General features: G+C 40.6%; 2 protein-coding genes across 4 annotated transcripts; one reads left to right on the top strand and one right to left on the bottom strand.

Moving 5' to 3' along the window:
- Window positions 1-4,243: 4,243 nt before the first annotated feature.
- On the bottom strand, window positions 4,244-10,148 carry LOC124116705 (nucleoredoxin-like protein 2). Of its 3 annotated transcripts, none has more exons than XM_046478145.2 (3): window positions 9,954-10,148; window positions 7,120-7,504; window positions 4,244-5,869 (listed from the first exon to the last, which is right to left on the bottom strand). In XM_046478145.2, the coding sequence occupies exons 2-3, from the start codon at window positions 7,491-7,493 to the stop codon at window positions 5,647-5,649; spliced, it is 597 nt and encodes a 198-aa protein (XP_046334101.2). In that variant the 5' UTR covers window positions 7,494-7,504; window positions 9,954-10,148; the 3' UTR covers window positions 4,244-5,646. The 3 variants fall into 3 exon arrangements, with proteins under 3 accessions (XP_046334101.2, XP_046334099.2, XP_046334100.2); XM_046478143.2 differs by having other exon boundaries at window positions 9,959-10,130; XM_046478144.2 differs by lacking the exon at window positions 9,954-10,148 and adding an exon at window positions 8,603-8,666.
- An 85-nt stretch (window positions 10,149-10,233) lies between these two features.
- Window positions 10,234-18,016, top strand: LOC124116704. The gene is made up of 7 exons (XM_046478142.2): window positions 10,234-10,655; window positions 10,899-10,962; window positions 12,389-12,468; window positions 13,784-14,566; window positions 15,040-15,234; window positions 15,591-16,887; window positions 17,102-18,016. The coding sequence occupies exons 1-7, from the start codon at window positions 10,309-10,311 to the stop codon at window positions 17,717-17,719; spliced, it is 3,384 nt and encodes a 1,127-aa protein (XP_046334098.2). The 5' UTR covers window positions 10,234-10,308; the 3' UTR covers window positions 17,720-18,016.
- Window positions 18,017-19,228: the final 1,212 nt, after the last annotated feature.

Here is a 19,228-nt window from a genome sequence, read left to right as displayed (position 1 = left end):
ACAGGATACCTGTTCAAGTACTGTGAAATGGATTATCTATAGGTCGTGAATCAGGATTTCCATGGACATCTGCATGCACCAAATATGGGCAACACACATATTTCACTGGCGCCATGCTTAGTTTGCCAAAACATGATGCTGAAGACAGAGTTTCCTACATAGGCCCAAAGCCCATTCTTGGTGTTCCTTGATATCATATTCCTGGAATATTTCTTAACACCCTATTCGCTCAACTAACGGGATCAGGTGGTCAGGCTCGCTGACTTGGTTGATGCATGTCATTGTGGATTGATTCTCATGATGTCAGTCACTGGATTGTCTGGTCCAGACTCGATTATTTACAGACTGCTGTCATATAGCTGGAAGATGCTGAGTGCAGCGTTAAACAACAACAAACAAACATTTAGTTATAAGATGATTTTATTAACTCCAGTTATCATGATTATGTAGAATATGGTTTATTTCCATGTTAAATGGGGGCATCATGCACTTGCTTTGTTATACCAGGTATATCTGATGTACAAAGAACGGTAACCTCTCCACCAATCTTGATTTTCCTGAAACCTCACTTGTCAACCCACTCTGTTTCGGTTTACTTCCTGACTTGGGTATATTGGACACTCCCTCTTTCAAAATATTGGATCCCCCTCTGGTTAACTGTTGTAAATTACATTCCATTCCATGAGAGGAAAAATACTTCATAGAAACAGTTGAAGATTTTCAATGGTCATCATAGTGAAGATCTGCAGTGTTCATCAGCAACTAAGATAATTGATTTCATTCCAGCAGTCCATATCAATTACCATACATTACCTGCTATGCAAATCACTGAGTGGAGTACTTGCACAAGATATTTCCTATGAATACCGTATTTGACGTAATAAGCGCCCCGCTCTAATAAGCGCCCACGGCGATATTTGCTAATATATTGGCTAGTGAACAATCCCAATTAGCACCCGTTCCGATTGTTCAATGTACACAAGACTTATTTGTTCGTGCGTAATACATGTGTTATATGCATCCTTAATTATAGAAATTAAATTCTGGAAAAATATATCTGTCGTATATAAACATTTCAGACTGTCAGCATAAACCACGAAATTTATGATTTTTCAACTCTGTTTTTCAACAAAATAATATTCTAATAGGAGCCCCCTATTTCTAATTTTGAGAGCGCACTGGACGCTTATTATGTCGAATACGGTACATGTAAAGCTGTGTTGTTGGTTGCGTCCAAGGTGGTTGTTGAACTGTGAAGTTGTTTTTGATGTTTTTAAGGATGAATGATTGCACATGTATTATGGAAAAGTAAAAGAATTGAACTGGAAAATGGCATTTTCAGACATATCTATTTTGTTTCAGATAGGCTACATCCAATTTATTTCTGTTCATACACTTTCTCAAATTAATAAATCAATGTTTTAATTAAATTAAAGAATTAATGTGTTTTTTTATGGATTTTTTTGGTTGCTTTGTGGATATTTATCATGTTGTTAATATTTCATCTTAGGAAATATCAGTGATTAGCTATTCGTTTATATAAAGATTTGTTCATCTGATGGAACTTGGTCTCATTGTGACTTTGTCGGCCATTTTAAGGTTATTATGTAAGTAAATGATTTCAGTGCTTGTTCAGAAAAAAACACATTAAGAAAGCTGTGGCAATTCCACTGAAGAAGTAATCAATTTGTAGTGTCATAACCAGGAGGTTTCATTTAGATTTATTTTTTTTCAATGTAACTATGAAACAGAAACACTCATTCTATTTGCTCTGTCCATCTATTTGCTTCTATTTGGTGATCTTCCTATTTGCCCTGTCCAAGATGGTGATGGGCAACCTCTGTGTCAATTTAATATCAGACAATCATTTTACTTATTGTCGCACAGCCTGTTGATTGATTGTTAATCATTAACACAATCCTGTTTTTGATCCTGATTCATCACGTTTCCACATGGAAAAGGTTTTCTGGCATTTCATCTGTGACTACATGTAGTCAAACTTTATTATGCGTCCTTTGATCCCAGATTTCATAAATCTAGGATCAAATTAACAAATTTAGATATCAGAAAAAACGGATGAAGGAAAGTTAAGATATCTTATGATTTGTCATTTTCATAACAATTTGTTTAATGTTATTAATATCATTTCACTCAAAACATAAGGGTAAAGGATAACTCTATTGAAATAGTTTATGATTATTATATTGTTATATTGATTTGAACCACAGACTTATATTATATAGAGTATATAGGTCTGTGTTTGAACTACCAAACCATTGTTTCCAACATGTTGTTTGGGGAAAACGCTTTTCTTGTATGCAAGCCACATAAGGCCAAGATCAGATGTTCCATATTTCCTGTTTGAACCAACGGAGGCTAGGAAACCTTTTGTGTCTCATGATGTGAGTCACGTCATTTATCAGATTGTTGGAAATCTATACAGGAATAACAATGATCTCTTATCTAAACAGTGGACGTAATGTTTGGTGTACTCTGTGTATTGTCTCAACAATAATCAGTTTAATGTTTTGACTGTCTTGTGTCTCATTTCTGCCAATTTTATTCAATCCGCTGAAATAAATTGTTAATTGTTAATTTTTGAAAATGTTTTTTATTTGCTGAAGACTATTGCGTTGTCCACCCATGTGGAGCAAGGGGTCCATTATCTTTATCTAGTCAAATGTTTTCCAAGCATATGGGGGCGGTGGGGTAGCCAAGTGGTTAAAGTGTTCGCTCGTCAAGCCGAAGACCCGGGTGTGATTCCCCACATGGGTACAATGTGGAAGCCCATTTCTGGTGTTCCCAGTCGTAATATTGCTGGAATATTGCTAAAAGCAGCGTAAAACCATACTCACTCACTCACTCAAAGCCTAGTCCTTTGGATTTAAGGCCACAATAAGTTAATTATTCAGTTTCATTCAAGTGGTTAAAAAATGTGACACAGAATGCATTTTATTCTATATTTTATATTTTGAAATAAACAAAGCTATTCAAGGTGTGTACATGATGGTGTACATGAATCAGCAATGTTTGCTACAAGTAGTACTATGGATAGGATGTACCAGTATTTCCTGAAGTACAGAACACAAGATGTCTTCATCTATAGATATATGAAAAAAATTAAATTTTCTGAGGCGGGTGGAAATGGAACGTTAATAAGTCCGAAGCTATTAGGGAAATGAATTTGGGGATTTGGGTCACACATCTTAGGCTACTCAGAGGGTCTCTTAAAAAAGTCACCAGAACCTACAACTTCTGTATGATTTTGACTTAAATCAGTACATACTATTAACATGATTTGGCTTGGTCACTCAACTTGAAAATATGTCACCTTTGGGGAGAAGGGGAGGATTGAGGTGTTTTTTAATAAGAGCACTCTGATTATCAGTTATGCTCAATGAAAAACATAACTATCTGTAACTAGTTAGTCTGATAGAAGTGGAATTATTAAAAACAACATGATTGTGATTTGAAAATGTTTATTTAAGAGAGATGTCATTGTCTGTGATGTCTGGGCATTGTAGAGAATGGAAGCCCAAGTACAGTTTCAGAGATGATCTCAGATCTGTACATGGACCACCTCCAACATGCCTGTTAATCCTTACTGACCTCCATTCTTATGAACTATCGCTTCTTCCAGACAGCAATTTTACAGTGATGAGGCCTTTTTAAAAAAAGTTGGTTTAGTGATTTTTCCAAAATAATTCAGTTCTGTAAGGGAAAAAGGATAAAAAAGTTGACGTAACAAGGCAATCCTGGATGTGGCTGGAGTTACTACCCCTTATTGTCAATACTGCATTGTCACAAGTCATTGCAGAAGTAATTCCTTCTGCAAAATAGCAAGAGTACATGGGTACAATGTGGGAAACCCATTTCTGGTGTCTCTGCCGTGATACTGCTGAAATTCACCCAGTACAATCACTCTTTGAGAGAATGTGTTGGCCTTGTTTGGTCATCTTCCTGAGGCAAGGGAGTTAACTGACTTTAGAAGTCCAGTTTCCATCCCTGCCGAACTTGGCTGGAATTCCTGTGCTCGACGTAGCGCCACCAATGGTTATTACAAGTTATGCCCCTTCTAAGCATCTCATATGGACCAATCAGATTCCACCTCTTGTATCACTTGCATTTGCTTCAAACCAAATGGCAGCGCCCAGTCAAAACGATCTGATCGACAATCAAGATCTATATTGTGATAAAACGGGTCTTACATAGCGAAGTGCATCAAATCACATGAGCACCTTGATTAAAACATGAAAAGACTTGGAAAAATCTGTTGACAACGAGTTGGCGGTGCACATGCTTTGCAAATCCTGCAATCGACAAAAATCTGCATGACATTTTACGTCAGTTAACTCACTTGCCTCATGAAGATGTGTTTGGTTGATATTCATGGAACATGATTCTCAGTGACTCAATACATAGATTGAACATTACGACCTTTTGACCTCCTTTCCCCCTCTCTTCAATACATTGATTGAACATTACGACCTTTTGACCTCCTTTCCCCCTCTCTTCAATACATTGATTGAACATTATGACCTTTTGACCTCCTTTCCCCCTCTCTTCAATACGTAGATTGAACATTACGACCTTTTGACCTCCTTTCCCCCCACTCTACCAGACCACAGGAATTTGTCATACATAAAATATCAATATTTTTATCCCATGTATCCTACGAATCTTGCTTGAAAACGGTATTAGGATCTATACCGAAACGTTGCCTTTACAGTATCAAAGAAGTTCTTATCCATGAAGTGTTATCCTATGAAGCTGAAGACCTTGATAATTGTTGGCCTTCAACGTGGAAGATACATGGGTTATGAAAAAAGATATTTCATGTACAGCTTCAAATTTAGGTGACCAGGATGACCACGGTCTATCAGTTGAGTCATCATCACACTTACTACGTTTGTGTGATTACCAATCCCCAAGGGGGAGATTTGTTGTACACGGAGCCAGCTTTTGGTAAAGCTTCACTCTCGTCATCCATTGCTGCCTTTCATCTCCACTTTTAGTACGCTGCTCACTTTTTATAAGACAGACTGTGTATGACTGATGTCTTGCATCCTTTCTTGGATATGTTGTCACACAAATAGCATTTGATATGGATGTGTTGGCTAGAACTGTGACAGGTACTTGCATACTCGAGCAGGGGTCAGGTTCAGATAGTTGCCAGTTACAGGGACTCGAGTTCCTTCCAGGGGAGATAACTCACCTACCCTTCTCTGACATGTGTTACAGGAAGTGTCTGGTGCAGTGTCTGGACACAGTTTCACTGAAGTGATGCAAAGAAAAAAAGAAAAGATGTTGATTGCACAACATATTGAAATCCGGGAAATAGAGTCTGGGTAGATTTTGTGATGCATTCTCAAGTCTATTTTCTTTGCCTGTGACACCTGTGAATGTTCAGCTTCATATGCCATGACAAATTAACTCTAGTCATGAACATAATCAGGTGTTCTTTAACTTCTTTTGAATAGTATAATTAATATTATTAGTATGGTGTTGACCACCATAAACCAGACTACTTTCAGCACAGATCCTTTCTTGCCGTCAGCTGGTTCACCATCTCCTCCTTCCTAACTCTCTGCCTGTCACTCGCTCTCACAGTTCCTACTCTCGACTCTACTCCATGACGTGTATGGACTACTCATCTGGGTCCCTTGTCACTGAGACACCCCTTGTTTCAGAGAATGTTCTGGTTAAAGACACAGTGTCTGCCAAGTTAGCTGCATTCTGCCAGCTCCGGAAACTGATCATCCCCTTGTCCTGAACGTCCTTCCGTCCTCTCATGGTGATCACCTCCCCATCCGGGCGCAGCACAACCAGCTTGGGGATAGCATTGATGTTGAACTTGTTGGAAAGCTGCCTGCAGTTAATGAAATGACATAAAGCCTAATACAGACTAATTAGAAGAAATAAGAAAAAATGACTTTTTCTTTGATTTCTCTGTGATTATGCTGTTTGAGTCATGATTTGAGACAAATGAGTGAGTGAATTGGGTTTGACGCCGCTTTGAACAGTATTCCAGTTAAAATCACGGTGTGTCAGCTTGATGTTGTTGGTTTGTTTGTTTGTTGTTTAACGCCGCACTCAGCAATATTCCAGCTGTATGACAGTGGTCTGTAAATAATCGAGTCTGGACCCGACAATCCAGTGATAAATATTATGAGCATCGATGCACTCAATTGGGATCGATGACATGTATCATGGGATCGGATGGTCATCTCTTGATGTGAGAGGATAGCCCAAAGTGATGCAGGTTTCACAATTTTACCACTTTAATGAAATTCATGAGCACGGGTATGGTGCTGACTAACCTAGAAACATAATCGGTGGCGAACTGGGATTCACACCCAAAATCTTAGGTTTCATGATCCTCCTCAATAGTTTTTCTGGACCCTCTGCATGAACCATCAAAGGCACCAGAATTCAATGTGCAGAGTTACATCCCTTAGTCATGTAAGGATTTGCTGAACAGGGGTTCGAATGCCAGATTTCCTTGATCAGAACTGTATCACTTACAGTTCTCTTGACACATTTGGCGACACCATGATATAACTGAAATATAGTCCAAGACGGGGACATGGGTGGCTCAGTCGTAGGTGCCTTAATTCATTTACAGAGTTCGGTCCCTTACATATGCCAGAAACCTATGATCACTGGTTTGAATCTACTGTTCACCCTTATGATGTTTCTTGGATTTGTCGGCACCATACCCACACATATGGGTTTTACCAAGGTGATAAACATCAAGACCGCTATACACCAGACTGATAACTTATACCATACATATTTAATCAATATAAAATATCTCAGTATTGCTTTCAGAGGTTGTTCCCGTGAAGATCCGGGTTAGACTTGATCTTCAACGATTCATTCTAGTCGTAAACAGTGACTAACAGGATTGGGTGGTCAGATTCGGTGACTTGGTTGATGCATGTCATCGTATCCCAATTAAGTAGATCGATGCTCATGATGTCAATCACTAGATTGTCTGGTTCAGACATTATTATTTAAAGACCTCCCTTACATCACTGGAATATTGCTGAGTGCAGCATTCAAAAACAAATAACACAAACAAAAATAAAGGTTGAGCAGTATTTAAAAAAACCTTACTCTCTGAGAGGGTCGTCATAAGGCACTGCTAGCCAGTCACCATGACAGCTTAGGTAGTATTCTTCCATCGCCTCTTTTGTTCGGTCAAAGCTGATGAAGATAACCTGAAGAGGGGCATTCCTGTTCCTGAGGTCCTGGTACATTTGCCGGAGGAGGGGTGTAAACTTCTGACATGGGGGGCACCAGGATGCTGAGAAGTAGACAGCGGTCACTCTCTCCTTTGTAACCTCTTCGCCACTGACCAGGCCATAAGTAGCCCGGTCAGGAACATACTTCTCAGTATTGAAGTGCTCCTTAGTCAATAGCCAGCAGTCTTTGAAAGGGTTTGGAGGAGGAGGAGGAGGTGATGTGGACTCAGGTTTGTGTGACTCCATCTTCTGTCTCACTGAGGAACAGAAACACCGGCAATTGTATTTAAAAAAAAAATAATATTGACCAATCTATTTTAATTTTTAATGCAAGAATCCACCTTTATTATGTTTATTCAAATTATATTGAAATTGGATTTGAAGCATTTTCTCTGTTTCTTCAGCCCTGATGAATCACTTTTGTTATATGCATATACATGATAATTATGATATGATAGCAAAATTAATTTGTCGTTAAGTATTATGAGAATTCTGTTCGTGTAAGTAGTAATCATTACAAAATTATCATAAGTATCTGAATATGATTTATCAGATAAAGAGTTTGATACGAAACTGATACAGCAATTTACACTCAAAGACTTCCATATAAGACATACACAACAGGATGTCAACTTCTGATTTCCAGTTAGGAGATATATATTTTATCTAAATTTTCATTGACCAAGCTGATTGTTTTATTGTTTTCCTGATCATTATTTGGCCCTTGAATGAGTAAGTTGACAAAATATACTTCATCAAGATATGAACTGAGGTCCCCCAAAATTAAAAATATTATCACATATAATATACGATTTGACACCAAAATTGCAAATATCATCATTTATAATAAATGATCTTTTCGAGAAACGTGGACAGAGACAGATTTTCAGCTTTTATTCACATAGATTCTATTTGGATTTTTCTTAGTTACAATATTATCAATACTACAAATTGTAGATAATATTGTAACTAAGAAAATTGTAGTACAATATTATCAATAGTATCGGTTGAGCCCCTCACATATATCGGGGAGTGGTAGAAAGTTACTAACAACATTCTGTCAAGGGAGCATTGAAAGACTTCAATATCTCATACAATGCCACTTGATAGGTTAGGCAGTCTGCTAAATATGTTATCTTTATCAGTCATTATTAACAAATGCTAATAATGCTATTGCGCTAAACGGCAACATGCAATCCTCCAAATGTTCAATACAAGGCCTAATTCTCCCAACAGTTACAAACATGTACGGATGCATTTCAAAGACAAGGTTAGTGTTACTTATGTGGAATGCATATACTACAACTACACAAAAACACATTAAGGCAAACAAGGAAAATAAACATAATATTTACCTTAGCAACAGTGCATAGATCTACTAAGAGCGTTGGAGTTATGTCCCTTGTGAGGGCACCAACGTATAGGTTCACAAATAAACACGTGATATTTGAATGATAACACAATCTCATGAAAATCAAATCCAAGTGCTCGCTACCGCATTGTTTAAAGATACCGAGCTCTAAGATCTGATTTTCATGAGATTGAATGATAACGGAACTAGTAAATATTTTCTGGAATATTATTATATCGCTTTTTGAAAATCATAAAATTCAAATATATAATAGACAAAACAACTAAAACCGATAGATATATTTATGATGTGATTATATCATTCTTACACAGCACCCTCACGTATATTCGAACAGCTATGTGCTTGTAAAAGGAGAAACATGCTGAGAACGTGACTCTATTTCATTTCCTTTATAAATCGTGGTCTGTTTGATATTTTCTTTTCAATGAGAAATTTTGTCCAATATGAACCATTAACAGTGACCAACGACGCATGACGTGTCTATCTTCGTCTTTGCAGAGAAAAACACAATGAAAGTGCTTTTCGGTAAATTTTCTTTCACGTTTTCTCGGCATGAGCCTGATAGAGACGGTTGTCCCGCTGTTTCGGGCAAGGAAGAGGCTTTGTTTTGTAGTGATATTTTTCATGTTATTTTACGAACGATTATAGATTGTCCGTTGTAGAAACAACAACAGAAGGGCATGAGTGCTATTTAAATGTAAATTGAAGATAATTTAAGAAAAAGAAAATATATTTTACGATAATATGAGTTTACAACCACGTGAAATACTGATTATCCTGTTCAAAAATGTTTTTCTTTCTTGTTTACGCACACGATTTCTTTTTTCACTCAGTCCATTATTTTGACATTAAGGAAGCACGCATCAGTTACATTAAACACCTAACCCCCGTAAACTTGATAAGATATACGGATGGCAAGTACACGCATACGGATATGAAAATGAGTCGCATGTCCTGGTTCGTACCACACTCCGGCACCGTGAGTACTTTTATTTATTTATTTTTTAAATTATTCTTTTACGGTTTATTGGTTAAAAGTCTTATACATGATGAAAGAAGGTGAACATTGACTTAAGGTCAGTTATTATCAAAACAACTAACGTGAGATGAATAATGTAAACATTCAGGATTCATACGCTAGAAATAACAAACAAATTTTCCGCCGCTGTGGAATTTTATGCCGAACTCTTATAATCCTACCATATCACAATCATAAACTCCAAAAGTTCAATTGGATCTTTCGTTATCAGAATTTGAAAATTTATTTGAATTCACCACATTTTATCAAAACATTTAAAAAAGGTTCAAATGACCCCTTCACTAAGATGTATTACCTTACCAGTGTGTGCTCCGTGGGCAATTTAAGCTTGACATGTACATGCAAGGCCATAGGACATTGTGAAGTGTAAAATATATTCTACAAATTATTTCACTTCACTGTGTTCTTAACATTAAGTCATGAAATATGTTACACAACTTGTCAAAAACTAAACTACTGGCTGAGTTTAGATCTAGAGATGGGAAGGACACGCACAATGAATGGCCTTTCCCTGCGTAGTTTTGACGTAAACAATGCGTGACGTCATAATATTATGTGTGACGTCACATAGCGGAAGTGTGACGATACGGTTTCCATGTTGCAACGGGACGGTTTGGCTATCGGTTTCGCACCGATTATCTATTCATGTCATGTCTTCGGGTATGAAACAGGATGGTTTTCAGAATTTTGAGCACAATTCTGAAAAGGAAAGCAGACCAGATGACATGCGTGGATTCGCTTATGAATCTTCTCTCGACAGCATCAGATCTCGCATAAATGACATATGGCAAGATGATCCTTCGAAATATGATGTCCTGACACCAACTTTATGCAACATTTGCCTTACGAGTGAACTTCTGCAGAAAAGACTTTCTTCAGTGACATCCGCTGATATTTTAGCTGGTATTGCCGTAGGTCCTCAAACAGAAAAATCACTCATTAACCAAAAAGAGCAACCGGAATTCACAGAAGAGGACGACTTTTTCTGCAGTCCAGTGTAAGTACATAATACCATCGTATATGGTCATTTGTCCAATTGATAAAAATACGAGTAATCATCTTGACCTTTCAAGGGATGAGATAATAATTGCTTACATACCTGTAATCATGATAAAATATATAATACATGCATGATACGAGTAGCAGAATGAAATTTTAAACGGGTGTACTAGGCCTATGTATTATGACATTGTTCTTGATCTTTTCGTATGTCGTATTGATGCTATTCTTCTCACTTCAGATTTGGTTTACATCAGGAATGTACACATGACACCAATTTAGACCACACGGATGACATACAACAGGTAATACAGATGGCAATATGAAAATAGATTGAATTGATAAAAAAATAATCAGTCATATAATCTGCAGAAAACGAAATAGTTTGTGTTGTAGTGGGAAAAGTTGTAAGAGGCGGGTAAAGGATATGTGATGTTAAAATCCGGGCAGATTGTACGAAGACGGTTACTGTAGGGGTTTCTCCCGTTGTTTACTTTATATATTTCCCAAAGGGGGATTGTATCCTCTTTAAATCCCTCTTCGGTGTCCGTGTAACAACATATATCGTTCTAGAGACAGAAACATAAAAGGTTATCATTGCGTTACGGGGGCGGTCGGGTAGCCTAGTGGTTTAAGCGTTCGCTCGTCACGCCGAAGACCCGGGTTCGATTCCCGACATGGGTACAATATGTGAAGCCCATTTCTGGTGTCCCCCGCCGTGATATTGCTGGAATATTGCTAAAAGCGGCGTAAAACAATACTCACTCACTCACTCACTCATTGCGTTACGACAGTGATGTATACGAGTTGTGAAGAGAATGGAAGTTGGTTTTGTTCCCCTTTTGTGTTAATTATTTAATCGTGTTACGACAATTATGTTTATTTGTTGTCGTAAAAGCATTTAAAACATAGAAGCGAAAATCACATTTGACAAAATAACACTTTTTAGAACTGAATAAAGGTAACTGAGTCAGGTAAACAAAGGAGAGGCTTGCCCGACCTATTTGAAAATGTCGCAACGAAGGGTGGGTTGTATCTTTTGTTGTGTATAGTTTCTGTGTGGGCTAAGGGAGACAAATTTAAGTGTAAAAGGGTTTGTACAAGGTTTGACAAATACGCTGGTCCACAACACAAATGCCAGTATACAAAATCAAGAGCATATGACGGTGGTTTGTAAGTAATCGTGTCTAGACCGGACCAGTCATTTCAAGTTTGAGGTGGCCAGACTGACTTGTTGAAAACATGAAATGTCAGATTATTAAACAGATGAGTCTGTAGAAACTTTTGATGTTTTTAATGAGCTTTTGAATGGTAGGGCAGGGTTTCCACACGGTGATGCTGATGCTGACTGTATCAAGAGTAATCCCAGAGTGAGTGAGTGAGTTGGGTTTAACGCCGCTTTTAACAGTATTCCAGTTATATCGCGGCGTGTCAGCTTAATGTGGGAGGAATGCCCGAAGTCATGCAGGTCTCAGACGTTTACCACTTCGGTGAAACCCACGAGCACGGGTATGGTGCAGACAAACCTAGAAACATAATCGAGGCGAACCGGGATTCGAACCCACAATCATAGGTTTCTGGCGTGCCCAAGGGACGCAACACTGCACAGCGAATCGCGGCGCCTTAGACGACTGGGCCACCCGTGCCCCCTGTAGTCCCAGAAGGGATTGGGAAATACATGTCTCGGCTGTATGATGACGTATATAACCACGTTTACTCTTCTACCGACAGGGCGATGCGAGGACAGTCGGATTTGGTCGGAATGAAGGACTACCCGGTGTTTGCTACAATGATCCCTTTGATCCCAGATTGTAAGTGTAGTGTGTGCTGTGAGGTATCCGTTTGACTATATTCATATATCAAAATATATATATTCTGCACGTGAAAAACAGTGTATAGTGTGTGTGTGTGTTGGGGGGTCTCCGTCACATGTAGAACAAACCTGGGGCACGTTTGTTTGTTTGTTGTTTAACGCAACATGACGGCGGCCCGTATATATTCGAGTCTGGATAATCCAGTGATTGATGTCATGAGCATCGATCCACACAGCTGGGATACGATGAGATGCATCAACCTAGTCAGCGAGCTTGACCACCCGATCCCATGAGAAGACTCTTACGACGAGCACAGTTGCCTCTTTCGGCAAGCATGGGTTGCTGAAGGCCTATTCGAACCCGGATCCTCACGGGGCCCTAGTGCACGTGCAAGGCAAGATAAGTTAAGGGCCCAACGCTCGTATTGTAATAAGATCCTACAGCCGCACGTTGTTCCTATTGAACCTCATCTTTCAACACGACAGTACAAGACTGCATACATGGCAAGTATCAGCAGCATCACCACGGAACCACAATGTACAGATCCTCTCGTCGCCCACCAAATAGCCAGGTGAACTGTTGGACGATTTCGATCGCTGCGGACGACAGCGTCATCTTGAACCGCAGACAGTAACCCGGATGGGTTGTTCTAATACTGCTCAAGACTGACATCCATAGGGTTTAAGGGGATTAGGACTAAAGATAATAGGTTGTTCTCGAACTGATATGTGATCCGTATTCTCATTGTCCATGGACAGGAGACTTGCCTGCTTGTTCGGCGTCCGTTGTCGTCTGTAAACATCATCTTCTCAGATGTCTTTGTTGACATGTTAGACTGTTGAGCTGCAGTACCGCGACACTATTCATATCACAATAGCTTTGTTTCAGCACGTTTGACTTGTTTTAAGATGGCAGCTGTTACAAGGACATTTTTACATGTGAGTGAGTGAGTATGGTTTTACGCCGCTTTTAGCAATATTCCAGCAATATCACGGCGGAGAACACCAGAAATGGGCTTAACACATTGTACCCATGTCGGGAATCGAACCCGGGTCTTCGGCGTTAAGAGCGAACGCTTTAACCACTAGGCTACCCGCCCGCCCCCATTTTTATATGTGTTTGCGCTGACAAAGTTTTTTTTGTATTGGTCTTAAATAATTAAACAGTATGGAGATGTATTAGGTTTGTCCTGTCGTCATTTATGATTAATTAGTGACATTGATAATTTTTGTCACTTTGTTCATGCAATTTTCACAGGTACCCTGTAATACCCTGAAATGCTTCGAAATAATTTTTTAATCGATTTTTGCAGAACATTTGCTGGCCTTCAGGACATTGTGTTTCCCAATGCCCAGTTTGTAAGACCAGATGACCAACTTCAGGACAACATCTGTCTCGCCGTAGACGACGTCGGTGACATTGTCCATGAGTACCTGAACAAGTATCACGACTTCCTGGATTTCATGCGGTCAAGGTCACCGTGCGGGAACTGGGTACATAAACCCGAAGCCGTCCTTCCTGCGAAATTTGCATCCTACGAGTTATGGTTGGCAGCCAAGAACGAGGCTTCAATTGAGAACGAGGTTGACGAGGACTGTCGTCTGCTCGCATCCAAAGTCACTTCTCAATGTGTCAAACGACTCTGGTTAGATCTATCATCCTACACTCCCAGCACCTCAGATGACCAAGATGTGTTTTCACAACAGGGGTCTGTGAGCTGCGGGTCCAGTTCACCAAGGGACTCCTCATCCGCCGTGAACGAAGATCTGACCTCTGGCTACTCTGACCAGTGGTCTCATTACAAGCAGTTGCATTATTACCCTGTAGGTACCGAACCTAATGCCCCCACATCAGAGCTCTGGGCAGAAAGAAACTTTGATTCTATCAAGGACTTCGTGCCTCGCGTGTCTTACGGCTTCAACCTCCCAGTGCCGGACGTGGTCAAAGAGGAGTCGCTGGTTTCTCTCGCTGACACAGTCAGGGACGAACCTGATGATGACTTGGACATCAAGACAGACAGACATACCAGCAGACTGTTTGACATTTGGTGTGTGCCAGAACAGAACGACGGCCAAGGGGATGGAAGTCCGAACAGGTATGTATAAAAATGAGAAGGCATTTTTCGAAGTTTTATAGTGTACCAAATTTGCATCTGTAGGTCTTCAGAACATCTAGGTCTGTTTGTATGGTCTCCTTTCGGTGAGAGAATAGTGCATGGACGTCGGTTGAAACTAATGGAGACACGTTGATTACGTTTCTTGTTGTTTGGAATAACATAACATAAGGCTGGTACACACCAAGGCCTTTTGGAGTGAGTTTGGTTTTTCGCCGCCTTTGATACTATTACTTTGTTATACATATATCAGCGAGGAACACGCACCAATCGGCTTCACACGTTGTATCCATGTGTGAATTTGACCTCTGGTTTCAGCGTCACGAGCGTCGGCAGCCATATCGTGATCAATTCACACCACTGCTTTAGCAATATCGTTCAACAGTGCTGTGCATTTGTAACAATTGTTTGTTCCACGATGTCTGTATTCAATAATGTATATTTACTCTGTCCAGGTCTGAGTGGTCTCCGCGTGATGTCCAACCACCAGAACAGCATTTATCCCCCGAAATTGGTTTACAAATCCCACTCCTAGTGTCCACCAAGAGGAGGGAACGTCCAGTCAGGGGGGTCAGGAACGCTAGGAGGTCCAACTTCAGAGACTACCAAGTCACGTTTGTTGATGACGTACAGTACTCAGACCCCTGCAGGTGTGCTGGCTATTTCTATCATTTTCTGTCATTGATATCTACAATGAGCGCTTTTTAACAGTATATAAATCACGGTTTGTTAGTTTCATGAGTGAAGAAAGATAAACGTGACCCGCAGCGTGGATGTTTAGTGATATGTCTGGCACGGGCATGGTTCTGAATAACCAAGCAATATTATCACCCCGAATCCATGATCAGCCCATCTTGCAGCTAATGTACGCATCTTAGTTTACTAAGCATGAAGTCAAAACCAAGATAATGAGACTCCTTTTTATCATTATTTCATGAATTATTACACCCGAAGTTGTGCAGAACCTTCAGACTAGAGCTCACAAATCATGTTCTAATCGTTTCAGATACTCGGAGCCAGAAGCTGTGTCCAATTCCAGGGCAACCATTTCAGACACGAGAGTGTGGACTGTGAAGAGCCACGGTGAAGACGGCCGTCCTCCTCACAGCAAACACGGCTTCAGCAGGAGCGAAACCCACCAAGAATACAGAGATGATCATGTCAAGGACTACTGCTACCCTGTTACTCAGAGGATCGAGCTGTCTGCACACAGTGAGCCCTTCTTTCCAAGGTGGCCAGTCTCAGATGACTACAGCTTTACAGGGTGCGAGAGTGAAAAAAGACTTAATAAGATCGAGGAAGAGCTAACAGATATTAAAACTTCTCCTCAGCAGAGGCACGAGAATCGAAATAGCCTTAGTCCTTGCAGTCAGCCCTTTATGCCAAAAACGCCCTCGCCGGAGCAGATGAAGCGATCGCCTGTCGTACATCAAGAGCTTCCGTTTCACCTGGATGACAACGACCGCCACCAGCAAAATCGCGTCTGTGATGATCAGAGCAACGAGTTCCTAAATAGTCCTGAAAGTCAAAAGTCAACAGAATCATATCAGCAGTGGTCTCCAGCACATGAGTCAGAGAACAGTCCTGTCAAAGAGTATAAACTGTTCGATACGAAGAAATCGTTCTATGACAACCCCATTCTGGATAAGGTTAAACCCCTCACCAGTGTAGGTAAGTCGGCCAGCAAGCCGTGTGGCCTTATTGGCAATATGAGGTTTACTGGGAACGGATGGAAGAAGATATATGAAAAAGAACACACTGTAGACGATTTGTGGAACATATGGATCAACAGTCCTGAGACAAAGATAGATGGCAAAGATCAGTCATGGACAAATGGTGATGCCAAGCTTCTCAAGCCTCTTTCAGCTTCTTCTCAGAGCAGCATGAACCATTTGCAGCCAAAGCTGACGTCCGTTCCGTCAACAGTTTGGCAACGAACATCACAAAGTGTATGGACAAAGCCCGATGCACCTGTTCAATCGCAACATTCCCTTATACCTCATCAATCCTACCAGACTCTGCGGTCACTGAGGCCTAATCTGGCGTCCTATTCCCGCACCTCTCACCAGGGTAGCATGTCCTCCCCGTGTGACAACTCGGACAAGATCCCCCAGGCACGGATAATACGCCCACAGACCCCGCACCAGCTGGAACTCAAACCAAGTCTGGAGGTATTCCCGCGTGGGGCTTTAGCAGAGCCACGTCTGCGCCAGTACCAGACGGTGACATCTCCTTGGACGGCGGCAGAGCACAATGTAATGACGAATCTACACCAGCCACAAGAAAACACAAGATTTATTCAGGTAAGTTGCGTTTGCTGTATGTAAATAAAAAACGTCAATGCAAGAGAATAAGAAGTCTTGATTATCTGCCGAGTAGATTATATCTGAAGTAAAGGGCAAAATAGCTGTTTTTTAAGACGTTTTTTTAGGACATTCTGACCCAATAGGACACGAGATGTTGCACGGTGCTGTGAGTGTCAAATACAGCTGTCATTTCACAATCATGTTTTTTCAGTCTCAAGGAATTGGTGCAGTCCGACCAAACCAAAACATCTCGTTTGTGCCCAACCAGATGACGTGTGTGCCAACTCCTCAGCCCTACGACTACCGCAATATGGTGGTTCTCCAGCCTCACCAGAAACAACCGGAGCCCAGGCCCACATTGCAGCCGACAGTTCTACGTCATGGGTTTTCACCTCAACCTCCTCTCAAACCCACAGCATATCACACGTTTGGACCATCTCTCGCTTCAACTCTCCACCGAGTCCCATTTGAGCAACACTCACGCCTGCACCCCTCCATCATTTCCCGCCCAAATGCAGCCTTTGCACCACCGGCCGGTTTTGCTCCTGCGATTCCCGCTCAGACCTACAGACACGTGACTGTCGCAGCCAATTACAATCCTCCAAAGTTAGTGGCTGTTCCAACCTTTGACGCCCGCCCCCGGCCTAGATACTACACGTCATTTCTGAACTTCAACAACCACAACGATGCCTACAGCTCGGACTCTGAACTGTCGGAATCGTCAGTTGACCCAGTCGGTTCCCGGGAGGACGATCAGGACGTGTTTGATAGACATGGTCGAGCTCGTCCAATCCGTGCTAATCCAGCCAATCTTATACATTTGACCTGATTGATGCATTTAACGTGAAGTGTTTGTTCAATTTATTGTTGTTATTTTTTTATGTGAAAGGATGTACCGTATCTGTGATACTGCTATTACAGGTCTAACATGACGAATGGTGTTTGATGTGTATTTATTTCTTGTTGTTGATACTGTGTACACAAATCACTGGCATGTGTGAATGTACACAAAATCGTTGTGAATGTATATTAATGAGAATTTTTACATTGTACATAGTATAATTGGCACCGACATATTTATTACCTCATTTATAGAAACAAATAATAAAATGATAAACATAGACAATAATATTGTTGAGTTGTTTTTGCCTCAGTCGATGTATGCATAACAATCAATCCTTGTTTGTGTCGAGATCGAATGTACTGACAGATTATAAAATGCGTAAATGAACACTACTTCATTATTGACCTCCCAACGTTATATGGGCGCTGGGGTAGCCTAGTGGTTAAATCGTCACGCCGAAGACCCTGGTTCGATTCTCCACATGGGTACAATGTATTACGCCCATTACTGGTGTACCCCGCCGTGGATATTGCTCGAATATTGCTAAAAGCTGCGAAAAACCATACTCACTTATTTACAACGTTATAGACAGTATTATTGTTGTTACGTTCGCCACAATTCCAATGTACAAAAGTGGTTTTAGCTATTATAACGCCAACGCCACCACTATCATCACACGCATACCACATCATCGGCGCTATCAGCGTCATCACCACAAATACCATCACCACAGGAACAACCAACCTCGCCTCCGCGTCAGCATCTTCATACCACTACACGAACAGTAACACACGCCAACATTCTCTTCACATCACCATACCACTACACCAACAACACCCCACACCACCACATCATCGCAAACTCCAACACCATCACACAACTGCCATGATTACAACAACAGCCTGCCTCACCGCCACGCCATCACCAAAACATCCTTAATAATACACTTTTAATCAATTATCAAATATGAGTCCCATAATTTGTCAAGAGGGCAATCTAGACCTCCCATATGTATAATTGTATATTCAGACTATACCCCTCATTTGAAAACCTAATACATATATATAAGTCTTTTAAACCTACTCCGAAAGCTATACACACAATGACTATTCGAGCTCATATATATATATACCAGAATACTACACCATTCAGAGGCATGATACCCCACTTTCAGCTTAACAAGTTATATCTATTCATGTTCTTGATGGCATATATGCCCCTTACCTTCGCTGCACTGAGTGTAACACACTGGCTGTGACTACCTTTAGGCAAGGAAAAATGAAAACATGTTTTTCTGAATCATCATATTTGTTATTTTGAACGATCTTTTTTCACGGCTAACATAATTGTTTGGCTTGGTCCGACAAACAAGCTGTTTTGATGATATGTTTTCTGAACATCAATGAATTTTTAACCTCGTCCACCGGGAAAATGACCTTGTTATAAGCTTCCGATGAGAAACATTCATGTGTTTTCATGGCCTGACGTGGCTGA

Source organism: Haliotis rufescens, unplaced genomic scaffold (genome assembly GCF_023055435.1).
Source record: "Haliotis rufescens isolate VD_foot unplaced genomic scaffold, xgHalRufe1.0.p SCAF_2, whole genome shotgun sequence".
NCBI lineage: Eukaryota > Metazoa > Mollusca > Gastropoda > Lepetellida > Haliotidae > Haliotis > Haliotis rufescens.
Note: the sequence above shows the minus strand (reverse complement) of the source record. Positions and strands in the feature narration are given on the sequence as shown.